The sequence below is a fragment of a genome (genome assembly GCF_019968985.1).
Source record: "MAG: Porospora cf. gigantea B chromosome Unknown PgB_NODE_492_length_16618_cov_120.32, whole genome shotgun sequence".
Lineage (NCBI taxonomy): Eukaryota > Apicomplexa > Conoidasida > Eugregarinorida > Porosporidae > Porospora > Porospora cf. gigantea B.
In genome coordinates, this window is record NW_027179056.1 from 1 (window position 1) to 16,618 (window position 16,618).

Sequence of the window (16,618 nt, forward strand, 5' to 3'; positions counted from 1 at the left end):
CTGCTGCCTACGCGACGGGACTTCTCTGCGCCCGCCGCCTGCTTAAACAGATGAATATGGAGTCGCACTTCGTCGGAGTCGAGGAGGCTGACGGCGAGAGCTTCAATATCGAGGACGATTGCGAGCGCAAGCCTTTCTACTGCGTGCTTGATAAGGGTTTGGCTCGAGTCACCACTGGCGCTAGAGTCTTTGGCGCTATGAAGGGTGCTGTCGATGGCGGACTGAACATTCCCCACTCCGTAAAGAGGTTCCCCGGCTACGACAAGGAGTCGAAGTCTTACGACGCCTCCGTCCATCGCGACAGAATCTTCGCTTCCCACGTGGCTGAACACATGAAGCTGCTCCAGGAGGAGGACGAGGATGAGCTCAATCGACACTACGCCAACTACGTGAAGGCCGGCATCACCGGTGACAACCTCGAGGAGACTGTTGAGAAGGTCCATGCCGCTATTCGTGCCAACCCCGAGCGAGTGAAGGCCGAGAGGAAGCAGACCCCCGTCTGCAAGCGTGACGGCACGATGATCAAGACGAGCACTGCGTCTTACCCGCGCCCTAAGGCTCTCGACAAGGATCAGAGGTACCAGCGCCTGCAGAAGAAGCTTGCGCTTTACGCTGAGAAGATGGCTGAAGAGGAGGATTCGGAGTGATTGATGACCCGTAGATGACGAACAGACACCCTGACGCGATACTGAGTTGAATATCCTTCAACACTTTACTGAGGTAAAGTTGCTTAGATGATATGTGGGTAACACTTAAGGCAGAGAGTTCCAAACAATCCACCAACATACGACAGCCGTAAGAAACGCGAGGCCGAGTAATGCAACGTCAGGAATTTTGGAGATGTAGCCATACCACAGAGGGCCCGCGGTCATCGCTACAGCACACCATAAACGCAGAGGCAAACGAACGCCAGCTGCAGAGAAAGCCACCAGAGCAGTGCTGAGGTGTGTTAGAAGCTCTGCGAGCGCCAGGGAGTATATGTGAGGTCTGCCCGCCAGCATGACGCAGCCGACAACCCCAAGTGTAACTCTCTGTGCTCTTATTTTCGATGCCAACCATGAGTCGTCTGCCACGATCGTAGGTCTGATGTCCAGACTCCCAGCAATACTCATCACAGCCAGTACGACACAGTAGAGCTGCAGGCTGGGCGCCGCAACCTCCCATTTGTCACCGAACAGCAGCCTGATCAGACTGGGAGCCACCGCTGCGCCGACGACCATTCCCAAGAGGCCAATGCTGCCCTCCAGGGTGAGGTATCGCTGTGCAGAGGCGATGGATTTTTCGGGTACCGTGTGAATTGACACAGTGGCCGAGTCTTCTAGGGTCGCGAATAGCGTGCGCACAGGGAGTCCGCCCAAAGCACAGACAAACCCCCATATACCCAGAACGTCTGTAGGATAGAGCCACACAGCAATTAAGGAAGTGCTCTCCTGAGTCAGCAGCTTCTGTCCGGCAACCATCCAGAGCGTCTTCGGCCGCACGTCGGAGTCTCTAGTTTCCGTGTCGGATGCAGGCAATGAATAGAAGTACCACCACCAAACGCAAGCGAACACAAGGTCGCCCACGACGGCACTGGTTTCAGCGTCGACGGACTGCAAAGCAAGCACAACGAGCGCCCGCAGGCAGGTCGCCAGGGCCTCCGCACTCCCCCTTGCGCTGTCTGTGGCGTACGACCGTACCACGTAGGGCTCGGCGGCACCTTCTACGGCCAGGCTAGCCGCGAACAGGGCAGCAGGCAGACCACGCAGAGATGTGAAAGACATGACAATGGCACTCCACGCACCGTACAGCGGCAGCAAATGAACGCATCTGCCTGTTCTCAGACCGGTGACCCTCAAGACCTCCTTTAAGGGGTAGACACAAAGGCGCCGCTGGAAACCGAGACGAGACACGGCCCCGAACGTTGCGGGGTTCAGCCTGCGTACCTGCAGCAGCGACGCCAACACGCTCGTCATCCGGACAAGGAGTGCTTTGATGACCATCTAATGTCCGTTTTCGCTCAAATGGTTAACTGTCCTCGGAACGGCGTGCCCATGAGAATCTCGGGCGCTTGTGTATCGGCTTCGGTGGCCGCTATGGTTGTCATCGGATCCAGACGGCGAATCATGCGACGAATATCATTAGCAAGGGTGGGGTCTTCCGCCTCGGCGAGCACTTTCCCATTATCCGTGATCTTCACAAAGTCGCCTTTGATTCGGTAGATTGCGGTACGTACCAGGTGACCGCTTCGGCGTTCGACCTCCTTCAGATACCACGTGACCTTAGTATTTTGTACTTCGCGTACGTAAACCCGATCGTCGCTGCTGATGCTGGCGTGGTAGACCAGTCCCCTCTCTGGGTTGAAGAATCTGCCCAAGATGTGGAGCACGGATTCGCGCAATTCCTTAGGGCCGGCATACTCTCCCAACTGTTGTAGCTGCGACAAGAGCGCCCTCTCGCGTGGACTTAGCTCGACCCATCCAAGATTCTGGCCGTTTCTCACAATTTCGACAGTCTTTCCGTGGTCGATGACAGTTAATTCGACGCGGCTGCCAGAGGAGAGGTCAATCGTCTCCTTGATTTGCAGAGGTTCTGGCTCGACAAACTGTATGAGACCCATAACTCGGACCCCCATGGAGACTCGAGGAACGACGGCGACACTCCGCGGTTTTGGCCACCTCAGTAGGTCGTACACAAGAGGGATTGGCTGGGAAACACTGCCTACGCGCCGCGAGCCTTGCACTGTCCTAGTCCAGAGCTGCCGCTGGTCGGCGGACATCATAAACCTGAGTGTGGCCCGCGAGTCCAAGTCGATGACGCACTCGAATCCGGTACTCGTGTGGGCTATGGAGTACCGAATGTGGCGTGTCATCAGCGGGAACTTAAAATCTTCCGTAATGGTGGCCTTGTCTTGAGCGGCCGGATTGCTACGAATACGACGCCGCATCACCACCGGCCCCGACACAGTGCCGAGGTATGTCATGAACTCTGGTGCTACTCTGAAGCTCTCAGTGTTTGTGGTCTCCCCTTGTTTTCGTTCTTGGCGACGAAACAAGGTGTCGCTGTCGGATTGATTCAAAGTGATGGAGGACCGAGACAGATTAGAACTGAGTTTGTACCCCTGGTTCACCGTCGTATGCTTAACTTTGTGATCTGAGTCATGATTGTAGCAGCACTCACTGACGATCTCGATCATCTCGCTCTCCACACCACGGCGATAGACCTTCAACGATCTCTTCTTTCCGAGGGTCAGCACCAGTCTCAAGATGCCCGAGCGGTAATCGTACGTCGTCCGGTTTTTCTGGATGTCTTTGGCGACCGTAATCTGGTAGTTGGGTGATGACACCTCAACACGGTGCTGGGTTTTGCCGACCTGCACATTGATGGCGTCCATATCGTGCTTGGCAGGCACACCCGCAATATCTGACAGCAATCGCCCTACATAATCGTCAGTGCTTGAGACTACGCCGTCCCGAGTAAGGTTCACTGAGGTCTTGGGTGTGCTCGCATTTTCAGCAACAATTTCCAACGCATTTATCCCCGGCGCCACTATAGAGTCTAGAAGCTGCTTCACTCGGTCAAAGCGTGACTCCGCAACCACTGACGGGTTGTTCTCTGTGAACACGTTCTCATCCAGGATTCCCATCAACGTCTCGGCACCGGTGCCTAGCGGCTGCAGTGTTGAGAGTAAAGAGGCTAAGGCGGTGATTCCTAGCCTGGTTGGCTCTCGGTGCACTATACGCATCGAATTGAGTCAATTACAATCCAAAGGTGCCACCGACCCCACTAAGACAACTAAAACATAATGACTGTAAAACCTTATAGTGAAGCAACGGCTCTACTCTACCGAATACGTGAACATGTAAGGGAGGTGAGGTTTAGAGGCCGCTGGCAATCAGCAGCTCAGGGCCCATGTAGATGGGTGGCAAGCTGTTAAGAACCAGCTGCTGCCACCACAGGAGGAGACTGCTTCTCAGGAGCACTCCCACCGTCGAGTGAAGCGAAGCCAGCTGAGGTCGCAGCCTTATGTTGCACCCTCTGCCTCGTGTTCTCTGGGTCCCCAGACCTGAGCACCAATGTGTTTTGTTTGCAATGCCAGAACTTGAAGGATGCTTAGCGCTTTCCCTTGCCAGTGGCCTTCTTCAGCCCGGCGTCGGTGAAGTTCGCGACAGCCTTCAGTCCCTCCTCTACCGAGTGCCGAGACAGCTCCCCTGGCACGACCAATCGTACGCTGGTTCGAACCTCTCTCGCAGACAGGGTATCCTTCTTGGTGATCTTACAGAGCCTGCTGGCTTCGGATGCCAACTTATCGAAGACGTCAAGCACGAATGAGTTCATGATCACTATAGCCTTCTTCGTGATGCCGATCTCTGGATGGACCTGTCGCAGCACCTTGAAGATGTAAGAGTGGAAGTGCTCTGCCTTCTTCTTTCGGTTGACTTTCTTGGCATCCTTAACTGGAGTCTGCGGTGGGGACGGCTCTTCAAACTCACGACGGGCTTGGCGGACGACGCTACCATCTCCCAAGTAATTTGCTGTTTCCAGTAGTGGTTGTCATACACCTTGGATTCGCTGCGGGTCCGCGTGGACCGTCAGTGGTCGAGTGTTTACCTGACAGATGAGGAGCGAAACCTCCCTATGATGTTCCTCACACATACTCATACTCCCACTCGCCTTCCTCATCCTCATCGTCATCGTAGTACTCATACTCGTCGTCGTCCTCCTCTGCCTTGGACGTCTCTTCTTGGACAGTTCCCCTGATCGCGTCTTTTATGGCTCCGGTCTTCTCCTTTAGAACGTCACGGAACCCTTGGAAGCCGCTCTTTTTAGCCACATCCACCTTTTTCAAATGCGATAGCTGTGCATCCTCCTCCTCCTCCTCTTCCTCATCCTCCTCTTCCTCCTCGTAGTCATCGTAGTCATCCTCTTTCTCGTCTAGTTGGACTACATTCGGGTCTTCAATGACCAGACCCATCAACGCTCTGATTACTGGGAAGTTCGCAGGAGTATCTGAGGTCCACGAATCCGGATCAGGTTTAGACAGGACTCCCCCAAAGAGATCTGCTGCCAGTGTTAACTCAAGTCCGTTTCGCTTCGATTCGGCCACGAGTTTTTTGAGGAGCATACCAATGTACCGCAGAGTGCTTCGCGCTACGAGAGGCCGCTTCGAGAGGACCGCCTGCAAGCATCGCCTCTGGGCGACACTAGGAGAATCGGCGCCACTGGACCCCAAACGCGACACAATTTGGTCGAAGCTTGTGGGCCCTAGGATCCCACCGGGAATGGATCCGAGAACCACCAGCATCGTGCGGCAAATCGCAGGAACATTTAGAGGGCACAGGTTCCAAGCAGATAGTCCCCCCTCCAAGCAGCTTAAAACTTTCGCCATGGAGGCCTGGGTGACGGGACTCATAAACAGAAGCTTCTCCTGAAACACGCTTCGTTGTAACAGAGCAGCCGCCAGGGACGTGAGCCACTCGGGAACTGGGGGGAGCCCCCATGCAGGGCGGGAGTGCGCGTTCTCTAGAGCGCCTAGAACTTGTACGTCCCGCCCATCTTGACGTAAAGAGGCGGCGGAAACATAATCCAGAATGCGTCTGCCTTCGTGGAGGAACATCAGGTCCTGTAGCTTCTCGAGGCTGTCAACATAAACTACTCGGCGTTTGAATGACTCCGACTGCTGCTCTTGGTCGAGGGCCAGCCCTGTAGAGACTCCTGGGTGCAGGAAGTAGATTCGCCGCAGATTCTCCTTCAGAGACAGAGAGAGCACCTCAAAAGATCTGGCTAGGACGGTAATCGAGAAATCAATCAGCGGTTGGCACCCAGCCATACAGACGACCATCACCCAGTGGAATGCCTGGATCGTCTCTCTCAGGCTCACAGCCAACATCTGGCTTACGCGGTAGGCGCGCTCTTCCGTCTCGATGCCTCCGCTCTCAGGGCTTAGTACGAGGCATAGCTCGTTCTGGACTGTGGTGCCGGCCACTTGTATGATTGGAGTCGATTCCAACGCGGAGAAGTCCAATGCCGCCCACTGTTTCTTAATGTCATCTATTGACCCCAACCGAGTCTCCTGCTCGCCGATGTCGAAATTGAATGGCATCGACAATTCCTACACGTACGGCGGGAAATGTCCTTTTACATCTCGATGGGGAACGCCAACTGTGGCTGTTTCGATGAGTCCGTCGGTCGCAAATACGGAGAACGACCCAAGTCCAGCCGCCAGCAGTATACTCGTGACCAGCTGAGGTCACCTTTCGATGAGTGAGGCGTCGATGACTCAGATACAGACCCGTGCCAATCCCTGCTAGCGCAAGCCGAGCCAGAACCGTGAAGGCAAGATACCCTCGACTCACGGCGTATGACTGGGAAGAGCGGTCTCGGACCATATCGAAGATAGAGGAGGTGTATGGGATTAAGTGGCGAGAGTGATCGTATGAAGTACTTTCTGTGAGATACTTTGTAAAGGGCAGTCAAGTTGTTCACTTCTGAAGCGAGCTCAGATGCTTTTTCAAGAACTGGAATGCTTGTGTATCAAGTCCGTACTCGGTGATAACAGCAACACCGCATCCAACGACCTTACGAGGGTTGCCATCGCGATCGATCTTACAAAGCCCGCACATCTCGCCCAGAGTCTTCTGGTTGGGAATGTGAATGATGGGAACACTCTTCTCCTCGCAGAGAGCCTTGATGAGTTTCGTGTATGCTTCCTCCTCGACAGAGTCGGCCAGGAAACAGACGTGGGCACGTCCTCCGTCGATGACCTTCACACACTCGTGAATGCCACGGCGGAGGCCGTCGCTCTTCAACGCAGTCTTGATGACCTGCTCCACAGCTACGCCAAGATCGGTGATCTCCTCTTGAGCCTCATGAAGCGTGGCATCATTCGTGACTGTGGGTAGTACGTCCGCCATTGCTGTACGACGTGCGAGCAATTCGCCATTACTTTCGCCGTTTTGTCCCCGAGCAGTTCGTTGGCACCGCACATGAGATCACCACACAGCGTTTGCTAGACTGTCATACAGTTCGCCTTGGTCGTCCTCACTCCACTTCACGTCAACTACGGGGGTCAATGACGGTACCTCCTGCCTGTCTGCCTCTGCCTCGAGGTCTGTGTTGTCTAGGAAGGGGGATGCTCTGGGCAAGGCTTGTCGGGGCACTAGCGGTTTCTGGGGACTCGGAGTACTGTTTTCCACCAGAGTGGGGGAGTCTGCAGCGGGCGCCTTCATGGTCACGGTTGTGTCGAGGTCTTCCTCTCTTTCCAACACGTCAATTTGAGAATCATCCAAACCTTTCCAGAGGTGGGTCGCCCCTTCTGACGCGCCCGACAACAACAGATGCATGTCTTGATCCGGAATGGTTTGTATAGCCATGACGTTGGCCCTCCCGAACGGGTCGTCGAAATGTGCTCGCCACGACCCTCGGTGGGTCGTCTTGTGGTTCTTGTCGAGCGTGAACAGCGAAATCGACCCGCCTGCATGCCCTACGTAAACTCTGGTGGAGAGCGTAAGGGGGGGGTCCGGGTGGTGCACCTCCAGACTAACGCCTCGGCAGTTCGCCGCACTGCTGTGGAATCCAGATAGACACAGCGTAGCCTCGACGGGGAACAGCAGTTCCTTGGGCGCCTTCGGCATTGTCTGCATCACGAAAGTGCGACGCGCTCACGTCAGCAATGGACAGCTCCGATTTGGTGTGAGCGTCTCTCAGCGACGCAACAGAGAGCACTGAGATTTGCTCTCCTTGAGAAACGTAGAGCCTGTCTTCCACAGCGTCGATTTTGATGGCACAAACGCTTTCGCCAGCGACCGACAAGGAGTACAGGAACTGTGTCCGCGTAGTTACGTCCACGACTAGAACTTGCCCTGTAGAGCTGCCGACGAAAGCGACTCGACGGGGCTTCTCGCCTGGCCTCAACGGAGTCATGACCAGGAGCGCACCCTTCGTCAGCTTAGCGCCCCGATCAAGACGCGAGGCGAGCCTTCCACCAGCGACAACCTGCAAGCAGACTCCAGAACCCCTTGATACAAGGTCGTCCTCGTCACTTCCGCGGTCTTGGCTGAATTCAACCACTCTGATGGCGTGGTCGTACCCTACAGTCAACATGGCAGGTATCGTGGATCTCCAGTTGGTCACGGATCCGTCGGAGGTAAGATGATATGGAATGCTGTCAACAAGGTCCAGACACAAGACCATTTCTTCGTGGTGGGCATCGATGGGCTTGTCGAAAGGCAGAAGTTCAAAGGCGTCGCCATTCACAGTTGAGAAACCGAAAGCATAAATCTTCCCTTTGCCCCCTGCAACAACTACCGTCTGCAAGCTCTCACAGTAGGCGAGACATCTTATCCGCTGTGTAAACGGAACATCGCACAGATTTTTGAAGGATATCCAATCCGAGTTGTCAGCGTCCAACGCCCAGACTGCTACCATGCCCAACTCCTCTGGCTCGATAAGAGACCATGCCCTCCCAAGCCGCGCCATTTGAGACGCCTCCTCCATGGCAACAAACAGGAGTCTCTGCGTGGGGTCGTAGCGTAGGGCAGATACTGCAAAACGTCCTTCAATGGCACTGGCAAACATCTCTGGACGAGCAAACTCTGGTGCCTCGCCTGTATTCTCAGTAAACCTGAGGAAGCTCATCATCGGCGGTGACGTGCGGGTATCTGGCCTTCGAAGGCAGTCTGTCAGGAAGGATTGCAGACCACGAAGCCGCGCCTTTAACGCTAGGAAATCTTGTGGCCGAAAGAGTGTTTTAGGTGGCAAGGCGGGCAATGCCGTTATATCCATCGCTCGCATATCGGATTGGAGCCTACAGAACTCCGAGTACCTCTTATCCACGACCCATGACAACTGGCCGTACTGCACGTGTACATGGAAGAGGAATGTAGAGTTGTCAGGTTTCACCGAGTACTGCGCAATTCTCGCACTGAAGCGGTGGAGATCCATAGAATTCGCAGAAATTTAGTCACGGCCGGCAGCAACACTGCACCTATCGGCCCAATCACGTGTCGCTAGACGGACAGGCTCAGAGGCTCGCCATTGCGAATAGAGTTCTTAATGATGCGGACTGCAGCAGCTCCCTTGGCGTGCAGCCACTTGTGGCACCATATTGCGGCTGGAAAAGGAACCGGAGGGACGGAGCACGCGCACAGCAGAGGTTTGGGGGCCACGGCTGTGTGGATCCATCCGTTGAAGTTCCCCAGCCGGTCCAGAACAGACGTCATGGTGCTCCGGAGAGGCATAGAGCCGGCCGCTAAACCTGCGGGACAGGCACAATTGCCCCTCTTTGGAAAGGCGATGACATGTAGGCGAGGTATTTTGGGAAGGAGCAGCAGTTCGGTTGCGATTAGAACGGAAAGCTGTTGTAATGGGCATTGGAGAGCGGTCACGACTCGCTGTGCCAGCATGATAGCAACGTCGTGAAAGGCCAGCAGAGCTGTGGTCCACGAGCGGATGCAAGCGGTTGCATAGCATGGTTCATGAGGGAAGCTTTGTGGCCGTCCTACTTTGCCCCAGTGGGTCATAATCAACGCCAGTTCAGGCTTCAACACCGTAGCCGACATGACACCAGCGGAAACGGAAAGAGTTCTTAGACCGGAAAAAATGAAGGTCCGAGCCAGCTGCACAAAGTGATGAGCAGGCACCTCTGGCACCTCAATAAATCTCACCCACAGTGCGGTGCCAGGTAAGCCCAGAAGCTGAACCCAGCGCCAGCAAACGGGACCCCAGACACGCTCCACGGCGGCCGCTTGGGGCAGGCCACGCAGAGTGTCCAGAAGGGAGGGGTCGGGGGGAACCCACTGTGTGAATGCGCGGTTGAATTCGGATGGCTTGTAATCATCCAAGCCGACAGAGTCAAAGAAGTTAGATTGGTGGAAGGAGTCGAATTGCGTGTGTAAACGGAATCCCAGAGCGCAACTCAGGTGGCCCACAAGCCAGCCCAGTCGTCTCGCCTCCTCCACAAGGCCGCGAGAATGAAGAACGTCCCTCAGTCGTGCTATGACCCGGGCGACAAGGACGACAATGCCTGCTTCATCAGCACGGAACCTGTGGGCAGCTACCAGCATTTCATTCCAGCTGGGCGTTGAAATCTCGCACACGTCCAACGGATCATCTCCAGGATGCACGCAGTGTTTGGCCTGGTAGAAACACCGCGATTGGAGTTGAGTGGTATCTGCTGCCAGATCGTTTTTCTCCTCTTCAGAGAGCGCTTCCCACCGCTTCCTCGCGGTGCATTTCTGAATTCGAATGGTGTTATCCGGACTCGGACGCATGTGTCTCGGGTCCGTGCCTCGCAACCAATGAATCAAGCGAACAGTCGTGTCCTGCGCCGAGGCACAAACGGCTGGCAAATCATCAGCCAAAAGACAGCATGTCGTGCTCAAAGCGAACCTTTGCAACTCTTCTGTGAGGCACAGGGGTACGTTAGACCGTCGCCAATTATAGCTACGGCCTAGGACGCTCATCTCCTTGGTGATGGACAGATTCAGTGCCAACCGTATGTTGATGGACGCCGTCACGGTGCAATAAGGACAGCGCCGAGAGGCGAATATACAGCAGCAGTTCACCACGTGGTTGGGGTCCAGTTTGGACAGCTCTTCTTCGAGGTCCACATCCGCCATGTCGGTCCGTTGTAAACCGGATTGTCGATAGACGCCGTCGACGCCTGTAGGGAGCAGCATCTCCAGCAACAATGGAAGTGGTCCTCGAGTTTGAAAGTGTGGGGGAACCGTGAACATCACTCCGAGGTGGTGGCAGATGAATTGCCACAGCGTTGAGAAATCCTGGAAGGCCATACCATGCGCTGCTAGCGCCTGCACCATAACAGGACTCACAAGTGATGAGCTGTAGATATCTACCTCGGCGTTCCTGGGCGAATTCATTTGAGCCTTCGCCAATTCGGTCATCACGCGCGATAGCAGCGCGCCGAGCGACGGCAGCTCCGGCATGTCCCTGACAGCCAACAGCAGGGCGTTGTATGCTCGGACATGCCACATCTCGGCCCCTCGAAGCAGCACTGCAACAGCGGTCACCGATGTAGAGGGAGCCGCCGCCTCCATGAAGGAGCTGAGCTGCTTCAGACATACCGCCGCTTGACAGTAGACTTCGCTGACCACGGGCGCCGCCTGCACCACGTGAGCCACGCGGTCGCAGGAAGCCAGAGCGAGTGCGACCCGACAGAGAGACATCATCAGACCCCGGCCGTCTTTGGGGCATGTATTCTGCGATCCTAAGAGAACCTGGAGTCCAAGGGTCACGGTGCGCCATTTTGGAAGCATTTGCATTTGATGAAGGGCGCGCAGCGTTCTGACCGCAGTCCGCGACAGGATATCGCCGCAGGGCGAAAATCTCAGCGGCTGCACGGGCTCTTCGACGGTCGACGGCCTCTCTCGTTGGGGAGGAGGCTCCGTGTCAATCAAAGCGATAACGTCATTGACATCCACGCCTCGAGGGCGAGGAAGGTCCGCTTCGATTAGCGGATACGGAGCCCAGGGGCTGCAGTGGATCTTCACCGGCAGCGCCTGGCAATCCTTCGTTATGGCACTGTGCGCTGCTTGGCGGGTAGGAACCGGTGAAGGTTTCGTTACCCCTGGGGAAACTTCGAAGAGCTTCTCAATGAGATGGCGCTCGAGAATCGGTGTCTGATGCGAAGGGTCAGCTGGTGGGATCGCGATGCCTAGCTGTGCGATCATGAACTCTATCGCGGCAGCAGCAAGAGCTTCGAAGCCTTCACCACAGTCCTCAACGAATACCCTTACTGACTTGCCCCCAGCACGGGTTACCACCCGGCGATCCACTTGCAGGTGCGAGAGTAGATTCCTCAGAACAGCACTGGTTTCCTTGTGGTCCACAGGAGAACGCACAGGAGACGACCCATCGTCAGAAAATCCGCACTGACAAAGCCATCTCTGAACGTCGGCGGCGTCGGCGGCCTGTGTCGAAAGTAGAAGTACCTCACTGCGAGTATTTTAGTGGCAAGAGGCGTGCCGTCGACCTCGCAGTAAACCAGGCCTTGAGCCGTGTCAGCCAGAAGGCGAGAGCCAAGGCGGAAAACGCCGCCGACAAAGGAAGGCGCTATGTGAAGACCATCTGCGTCTCACACGAAAGTACGTAAGCTAACTGAACTTCAGGTGCCGCAACTGCTGATAGACCGGTAAGGGAGACTCGGCAGACGGCTAGGCTCGGCAGTGACCAAGACAACTCGGGGGCGGCCGTGCGGCTCGCCTCTTCAGTGATGTAGGGAAGCGTAGGCAATCTCCTGCGTGCCTTTTGGCATGCCGCGTAGGCTGCCATGGCGGCCACAGGATCGGGAGAGTTCCATCGGAAGGGATACGGTTCTGGAGGAAGAGGCAACGTTGGCGGAATCGGCATCTGATTCAGGTTTGGCGCGTCTGTGGAGGCGAATGTCCAGCTTCGACTTTGGCATATGGTGCGTGAGAAATCCCGGCCTCCACATTGAGATTCCATTGTGGTACGCGCCATTGACATGCGTTTGCGGGCTGCACGGAGCCGAGCCGCGCAAGATTTCAAGTGTACCAGGAAGATACCGGCGCCCCGTTCGCCCATGGCAGCTGCCACACGGCTGGAAAGCTGCTCACACCTGCGCTTCAACGATCGCACCTTGTGGTCTGAGGGCCGCATCTGGGATTGTCTATCAGCGTAATAAATTAGACCTGTGGTGTGTCCACACAGATCACGGACCAGCTTTGGCCGCATTCTGGTGTCGGAAGCGGAGAAAGGCTTGCGTCTCAAATTGCAGTTCCATGGGGCATCTGCTAATAGTGTATGCACGGAGGGATTCGTGAGTCCCACGAATTCGGTTTGACCAGTCTTTGCACAAGACGCAGGCTGCCGAAAAAACGAGGGGGGAGAGTAGTCAATCGGGAAACTGACGACTGGTGAATTCCGATGCATGAAAGTCTCCAGGAAATGTGCTACCTCTGACATGTCTGGAACAGACTGCAGCCATTTCAATGCGAAATGTTCCAGAGATCGAATATCTTCAGCGGACCAGGGGCCATCAATCTCCATGGCTTTAACAAGTCGCATTGCTAACATTTTACACTTCAGACATGCTGAGCTGTCGCAAGCACAAGTGGATTTCGTCATGATGGCCCGAGAAATGCTAAATTGAACAATGTGACACTCAAAGTCTCTATCTTCGGAGCAGGACTAATCCCCCAGTGGAGTTTCCAATGGAACGACGTCGAGCACATCGGCTATTCGGAACCCAGAGGCCATCAGCGTCGTCCCGTCGGCTCCCGAGCGGTAGCATGAGTGCACCGTGCCTAGGGGGAAAGATCGGGTACCCGTAGTCTCCTGGCGCAGCGCACGCAGGCTGAACTTGAGTGACCTTCTTCGTGTTGTTGGAGCTGCATGTTGCAGCAATGTGACCAGATCGCGAAGGCTGCAGTCCAGCCAGGCGTACAGATGATACTCTCTCACGGGGTCTCCTTCATCTCGCTGCTCGTAGTGTTGAGACGCGCGGAGAACACGTAACAAGAACGGCGGCACAACTGTGCGATCAATGTGCCTCTTTTGCGTCTTTGGTCGCCGTGGCCGGTCCAAGAGAGACCGTCGGGGCCGGGAATCCTTCTTCAGGGGTGCGGAGGGGGATCTATGGTCGTGGGACCTGACGCGCTCACGAGACCTCCGTCTTCGAGGAGCGTTATCGCTGTAATCGTTGCGAGGCATATAGCGATTTTCTCACACGTTCACACTCTTCTCAAATCGAGAGTCCCGCTGCTCCACCCCTAAGCATCATAACCATATGCACCGTGTTTCCAGCCTTCACGCCGGAACCAGCCAGAGTCTTCTCATCGCTCATTTGCCGACCCTCAAAGATCAATTTGATTTGCTCCTTTGTGACGCCGTTCTTCGCCATCAACTGCATCTTCAACTGGTCCACCGACCAGGATTCCTCAATATCCATCTGGAAAGTCTCGCCTGTGTTTGGAGTGCCTGTCCAGTCACCATTCAGCAACCGCACGTTAATCTGCATCTTTTGTCGTTTTTATCGCTTTTTATGTAGGCACACACTCCCAAGGGAAAACTAACTTTCAACTGTCCTCTTGGTGGGTACTACAGCTTACTGGTGATGCCAGTCACTTCAGTAAAAAATTGCGAGAGGAAGCCTTCGTGACTCCAGCATCGTCTGAGAGATGCCTACGACTACTGGAGACTCGCTTTACGGTCTGACGTCGTTCAGGAGGTCGCGGCGTGGGTAGAAGAGGTCGTCGGGGAGAGGGGGCTATACGAGGCACTTCGATCAAGTCCGTGCTAGGAGGAGAAACTGTTGGGGGAATCTCAGCAGGAGAGGCTGTGACTACTGGAATCTCAGCAGGAGAGGCTGTGACTACTGGAATCTCAGCAGGAGAGGCTGTTGGGGTCAGCTCAGCAGGGGAGGCTGCTGTTGGGGTCAGCTCAGCAGGGGAGGCTGCTGTTGGGGTCAGCTCAGCAGGAGAGGCCGTCATAGCTGGAGGCTCTACCACTGGTAATGGCGCCAACGCCCCTGGCCCTGGAGATGACTGAACCTTCGAGGAAAGCGGGGACGGCGATGCAGGCGTGACCACTGGCAGCGATGGAGGTTGAATGACTGACAACTGTGCCACCTGACTCGTCTTCTCCTCCGCCTGGCGAACCCTCTCCTCTTCAACTTTCTGGCGAGCCCTCTCCTCTTCAACTTTCTGGCGAGCCCTCTCAGCTCGGATCCGTGCACGCTCGGTCTTGTCGGGCTTCTCCACTGGAGACAGTAGGACGTCCGGTTTCGGCAGGACCATCGGACTACGATGCTCTCCAATGTGAGTGAAAGTCTTCAGAGGCGTCTTCAGCCTGGCCGTCACCTCAGCGGCCCTCGTCACCATTTTCGGCTCAGGTTTGGCGTGCTTCAGCTTCGACGGGATCTTAATCGTGGACGTGAGATTATGAAAAGTCGGTTGTATCACGTTTGTTTGACGCCCCCTGGAGTCTACGTCCGGTCGACATCTCCGCAGCAGTCGCAAGCTTTCGTCCTCCAAAAGAGCCTTCTGGAAGGTCAGCTCGTCCAGCTCCGATTTCTGCGTCTCAATTAGACGCTGTTGAGCTCGAACTTGCTCCATGAGCTTCCGCGTCGCAAACCCATCTGTTTGACCCTCCTCGGTTTTCCGGAGGACGTGAGTCTGGATCATGCCTTGCAGGTGCCTTTCCTGTAGCATCAGGCGGTTGCAAGCGCTCTGGAGGTCCTGCAGCCTGAAATCCATCCCCTTTTTCAGGAAGAGGACCTCTTCGTCAGGAGTTTGCTTCACGCGGCCGTCCGAGTCCAAAAAACGGGCCATCCGCTTAGAGAGCTCCGCCTGGTCGTCAAGTATGGCCCTATGAGCGGCCTCTACCTCCACCACGGACTCCTTGTACTCAGACGACAGCTTTTGAATCTCGTAACTGCCCCTAGCAGCTGTTGGCAGTGGTCTCGTCGCGACCCCGTCGATATTCGCGTAGGGGTTCCAGCCGTAAAGATTTTCAATGGTCGGCTCCATGACGGCACTTTTCGAGTGGAGCGTTCGCTATCGAGTGGTACAGGCTAAGCACACGCACCGCACACGCTCGGGCTGCTTGTGGGAGCGACAAGATCGAAGACGTCAGATGTGTAATCGTTGAGCGTAGAGGTCCATTCCTCGTTTAGTGCGCCTGCCAGGGAGCTCAGTTGGTGGTCGAATTGTGCCAGCTCTAATAACCCCGCCGCCGCCACTAAAAAACGCTCCACCGCATCTGATTGCGGCCGGGTCAACGCTGGCACTGCGGCTAAGTCGCCCACAGCGTGTGCCAGCCTCATCACCGACTTGGACAAAGTCACTACGCGTGGTGAATCGTGCATCTCAAACGCTGCAGATGGATTCGTAACCCCCAGTAAAGCGTAAACGGCACGGTACAGCAAGGGAGCGTGTCGCCTGAGCACCTCTCTGGCTGAAGGCGTGGTGACCAGGCCGCGAGCGGCGTCGCCGATACGGTCGATCGCAATAACCATCTGCTCAATGTCGACTGCGGGGCGCAGCTCCAGCGATCGAACGGCCTTCTGGTTTTGCACCACTTGCAGGGCTACTCGCGAGAAGGAGACAGAGGGCATTCGCGACGACACGAGCACCTGTAATTCAGTCAGGCTTAATTTCGAGACTGGTTCCGAGTCCACCCTCCAGACCGCTGGGGAGTCGTGCGGGTCACCTTCAGGCAACACGCCCACCATCATCAGCAAACAAAAAAGCCGCATGAAACGCGTAATTTAACAGTCAGATGAAGTTGGCAAGCAGCGTCAGATGCTGCTTCATGTCGAAGCGGCTACACTTTGATTATCTGTACATTATCTGCGAGGTGCTTGCTAGAGTGTCTCTGCTACTCGTAGCGATACTTGTCGCAACGCTGAAGTCGCCCTTTATTCGAGAGGTGCAACAAGACGATTGGTCTCTATACAGCTACCCATACGCAGATGGTCAGATTCCTAGCCAGAAAGAGATGTTCCCCACTATGGACGCAGTGTTTTACACGGGCCTCGCGTCTGTGGCAGTCGCGATTGCGGTGCCCGTCCTGTTGCTGAAGATTAAGAAGTGGTCTCTGAGACTGGTCATCGAAGACTTCACGCTGTACCTGATGGGGGTGTCCTTGGCGTTGCTCC

General features: G+C 55.6%; 11 protein-coding genes across 21 annotated transcripts; 1 reads left to right on the top strand and 10 right to left on the bottom strand.

Moving 5' to 3' along the window:
• On the top strand, positions 1-647 carry KVP17_002709 (uncharacterized protein; the record flags this gene model as incomplete). 2 transcript variants are annotated; one of them, XM_068519266.1, is made up of 1 exon in its annotated part: positions 1-647. In XM_068519266.1, a coding segment is annotated over one exon (647 nt), but the record flags the coding sequence as incomplete, so codon positions are not given. The 2 variants fall into 2 exon arrangements, with proteins under 2 accessions (XP_068373724.1, XP_068373723.1); XM_068519265.1 differs by having other exon boundaries at positions 51-647.
• Positions 648-752: 105 nt separating this feature from the next.
• KVP17_002707 (uncharacterized protein) lies at positions 753-1,955 on the bottom strand (the record flags this gene model as incomplete). 2 transcript variants are annotated; one of them, XM_068519262.1, is made up of 1 exon in its annotated part: positions 753-1,955. In XM_068519262.1, one exon carries the CDS (start codon positions 1,953-1,955, stop codon positions 753-755), a length of 1,203 nt encoding a protein of 400 aa, XP_068373720.1. The 2 variants fall into 2 exon arrangements, with proteins under 2 accessions (XP_068373720.1, XP_068373719.1); XM_068519261.1 differs by having other exon boundaries at positions 753-1,763.
• A 44-nt stretch (positions 1,956-1,999) lies between these two features.
• On the bottom strand, positions 2,000-3,724 carry KVP17_002711 (uncharacterized protein; the record flags this gene model as incomplete). Of its 2 annotated transcripts, XM_068519272.1 has the most annotated exons (2): positions 2,000-3,132; positions 3,160-3,724. In XM_068519272.1, 2 exons carry the CDS (start codon positions 3,722-3,724, stop codon positions 2,000-2,002), a joined length of 1,698 nt encoding a protein of 565 aa, XP_068373729.1. The 2 variants fall into 2 exon arrangements, with proteins under 2 accessions (XP_068373729.1, XP_068373728.1); XM_068519271.1 differs by having other exon boundaries at positions 2,000-3,724.
• A 368-nt stretch (positions 3,725-4,092) lies between these two features.
• Positions 4,093-4,499, bottom strand: KVP17_002705 (uncharacterized protein; the record flags this gene model as incomplete). Its single annotated transcript, XM_068519257.1, has 2 exons — positions 4,093-4,443; positions 4,473-4,499. 2 exons carry the CDS (start codon positions 4,497-4,499, stop codon positions 4,093-4,095), a joined length of 378 nt encoding a protein of 125 aa, XP_068373715.1.
• Positions 4,500-4,627: 128 nt separating this feature from the next.
• On the bottom strand, positions 4,628-6,082 carry KVP17_002712 (uncharacterized protein; the record flags this gene model as incomplete). The annotated part of the gene is made up of 1 exon (XM_068519273.1): positions 4,628-6,082. The coding sequence occupies one exon, from the start codon at positions 6,080-6,082 to the stop codon at positions 4,628-4,630; it is 1,455 nt and encodes a 484-aa protein (XP_068373730.1).
• Positions 6,083-6,461: 379 nt separating this feature from the next.
• On the bottom strand, positions 6,462-6,893 carry KVP17_002713 (uncharacterized protein; the record flags this gene model as incomplete). Its single annotated transcript, XM_068519274.1, has 1 exon — positions 6,462-6,893. The coding sequence occupies one exon, from the start codon at positions 6,891-6,893 to the stop codon at positions 6,462-6,464; it is 432 nt and encodes a 143-aa protein (XP_068373731.1).
• Positions 6,894-6,971: 78 nt separating this feature from the next.
• KVP17_002706 (uncharacterized protein) lies at positions 6,972-8,922 on the bottom strand (the record flags this gene model as incomplete). Of its 3 annotated transcripts, XM_068519258.1 has the most annotated exons (3): positions 6,972-7,616; positions 7,645-8,273; positions 8,304-8,922. In XM_068519258.1, 3 exons carry the CDS (start codon positions 8,920-8,922, stop codon positions 6,972-6,974), a joined length of 1,893 nt encoding a protein of 630 aa, XP_068373716.1. The 3 variants fall into 3 exon arrangements, with proteins under 3 accessions (XP_068373716.1, XP_068373717.1, XP_068373718.1); XM_068519259.1 differs by lacking the exons at positions 7,645-8,273; positions 8,304-8,922 and having other exon boundaries at positions 6,972-7,352; XM_068519260.1 differs by having other exon boundaries at positions 7,519-8,922.
• A 65-nt stretch (positions 8,923-8,987) lies between these two features.
• KVP17_002704 (uncharacterized protein) lies at positions 8,988-13,035 on the bottom strand (the record flags this gene model as incomplete). Of its 3 annotated transcripts, XM_068519256.1 has the most annotated exons (3): positions 8,988-11,909; positions 11,936-12,051; positions 12,078-13,026. In XM_068519256.1, the coding sequence occupies 3 exons, from the start codon at positions 13,024-13,026 to the stop codon at positions 8,988-8,990; spliced, it is 3,987 nt and encodes a 1,328-aa protein (XP_068373714.1). The 3 variants fall into 3 exon arrangements, with proteins under 3 accessions (XP_068373714.1, XP_068373712.1, XP_068373713.1); XM_068519254.1 differs by lacking the exons at positions 11,936-12,051; positions 12,078-13,026 and having other exon boundaries at positions 8,988-11,669; XM_068519255.1 differs by lacking the exons at positions 8,988-11,909; positions 11,936-12,051 and having other exon boundaries at positions 12,052-13,035.
• Positions 13,036-13,149: 114 nt separating this feature from the next.
• KVP17_002714 (uncharacterized protein) lies at positions 13,150-13,671 on the bottom strand (the record flags this gene model as incomplete). The annotated part of the gene is made up of 1 exon (XM_068519275.1): positions 13,150-13,671. The coding sequence occupies one exon, from the start codon at positions 13,669-13,671 to the stop codon at positions 13,150-13,152; it is 522 nt and encodes a 173-aa protein (XP_068373732.1).
• A 31-nt stretch (positions 13,672-13,702) lies between these two features.
• Positions 13,703-15,488, bottom strand: KVP17_002710 (uncharacterized protein; the record flags this gene model as incomplete). 3 transcript variants are annotated; one of them, XM_068519269.1, is made up of 2 exons in its annotated part: positions 13,703-13,923; positions 14,147-15,488. In XM_068519269.1, the coding sequence occupies 2 exons, from the start codon at positions 15,486-15,488 to the stop codon at positions 13,703-13,705; spliced, it is 1,563 nt and encodes a 520-aa protein (XP_068373727.1). The 3 variants fall into 3 exon arrangements, with proteins under 3 accessions (XP_068373727.1, XP_068373726.1, XP_068373725.1); XM_068519268.1 differs by lacking the exon at positions 14,147-15,488 and having other exon boundaries at positions 13,703-13,978; XM_068519267.1 differs by lacking the exon at positions 13,703-13,923 and having other exon boundaries at positions 14,082-15,488.
• A 44-nt stretch (positions 15,489-15,532) lies between these two features.
• On the bottom strand, positions 15,533-16,216 carry KVP17_002708 (uncharacterized protein; the record flags this gene model as incomplete). 2 transcript variants are annotated; one of them, XM_068519264.1, is made up of 1 exon in its annotated part: positions 15,533-16,216. In XM_068519264.1, the coding sequence occupies one exon, from the start codon at positions 16,214-16,216 to the stop codon at positions 15,533-15,535; it is 684 nt and encodes a 227-aa protein (XP_068373722.1). The 2 variants fall into 2 exon arrangements, with proteins under 2 accessions (XP_068373722.1, XP_068373721.1); XM_068519263.1 differs by having other exon boundaries at positions 15,533-16,195.
• Between the last annotated feature and the right edge of the window lie 402 nt (positions 16,217-16,618).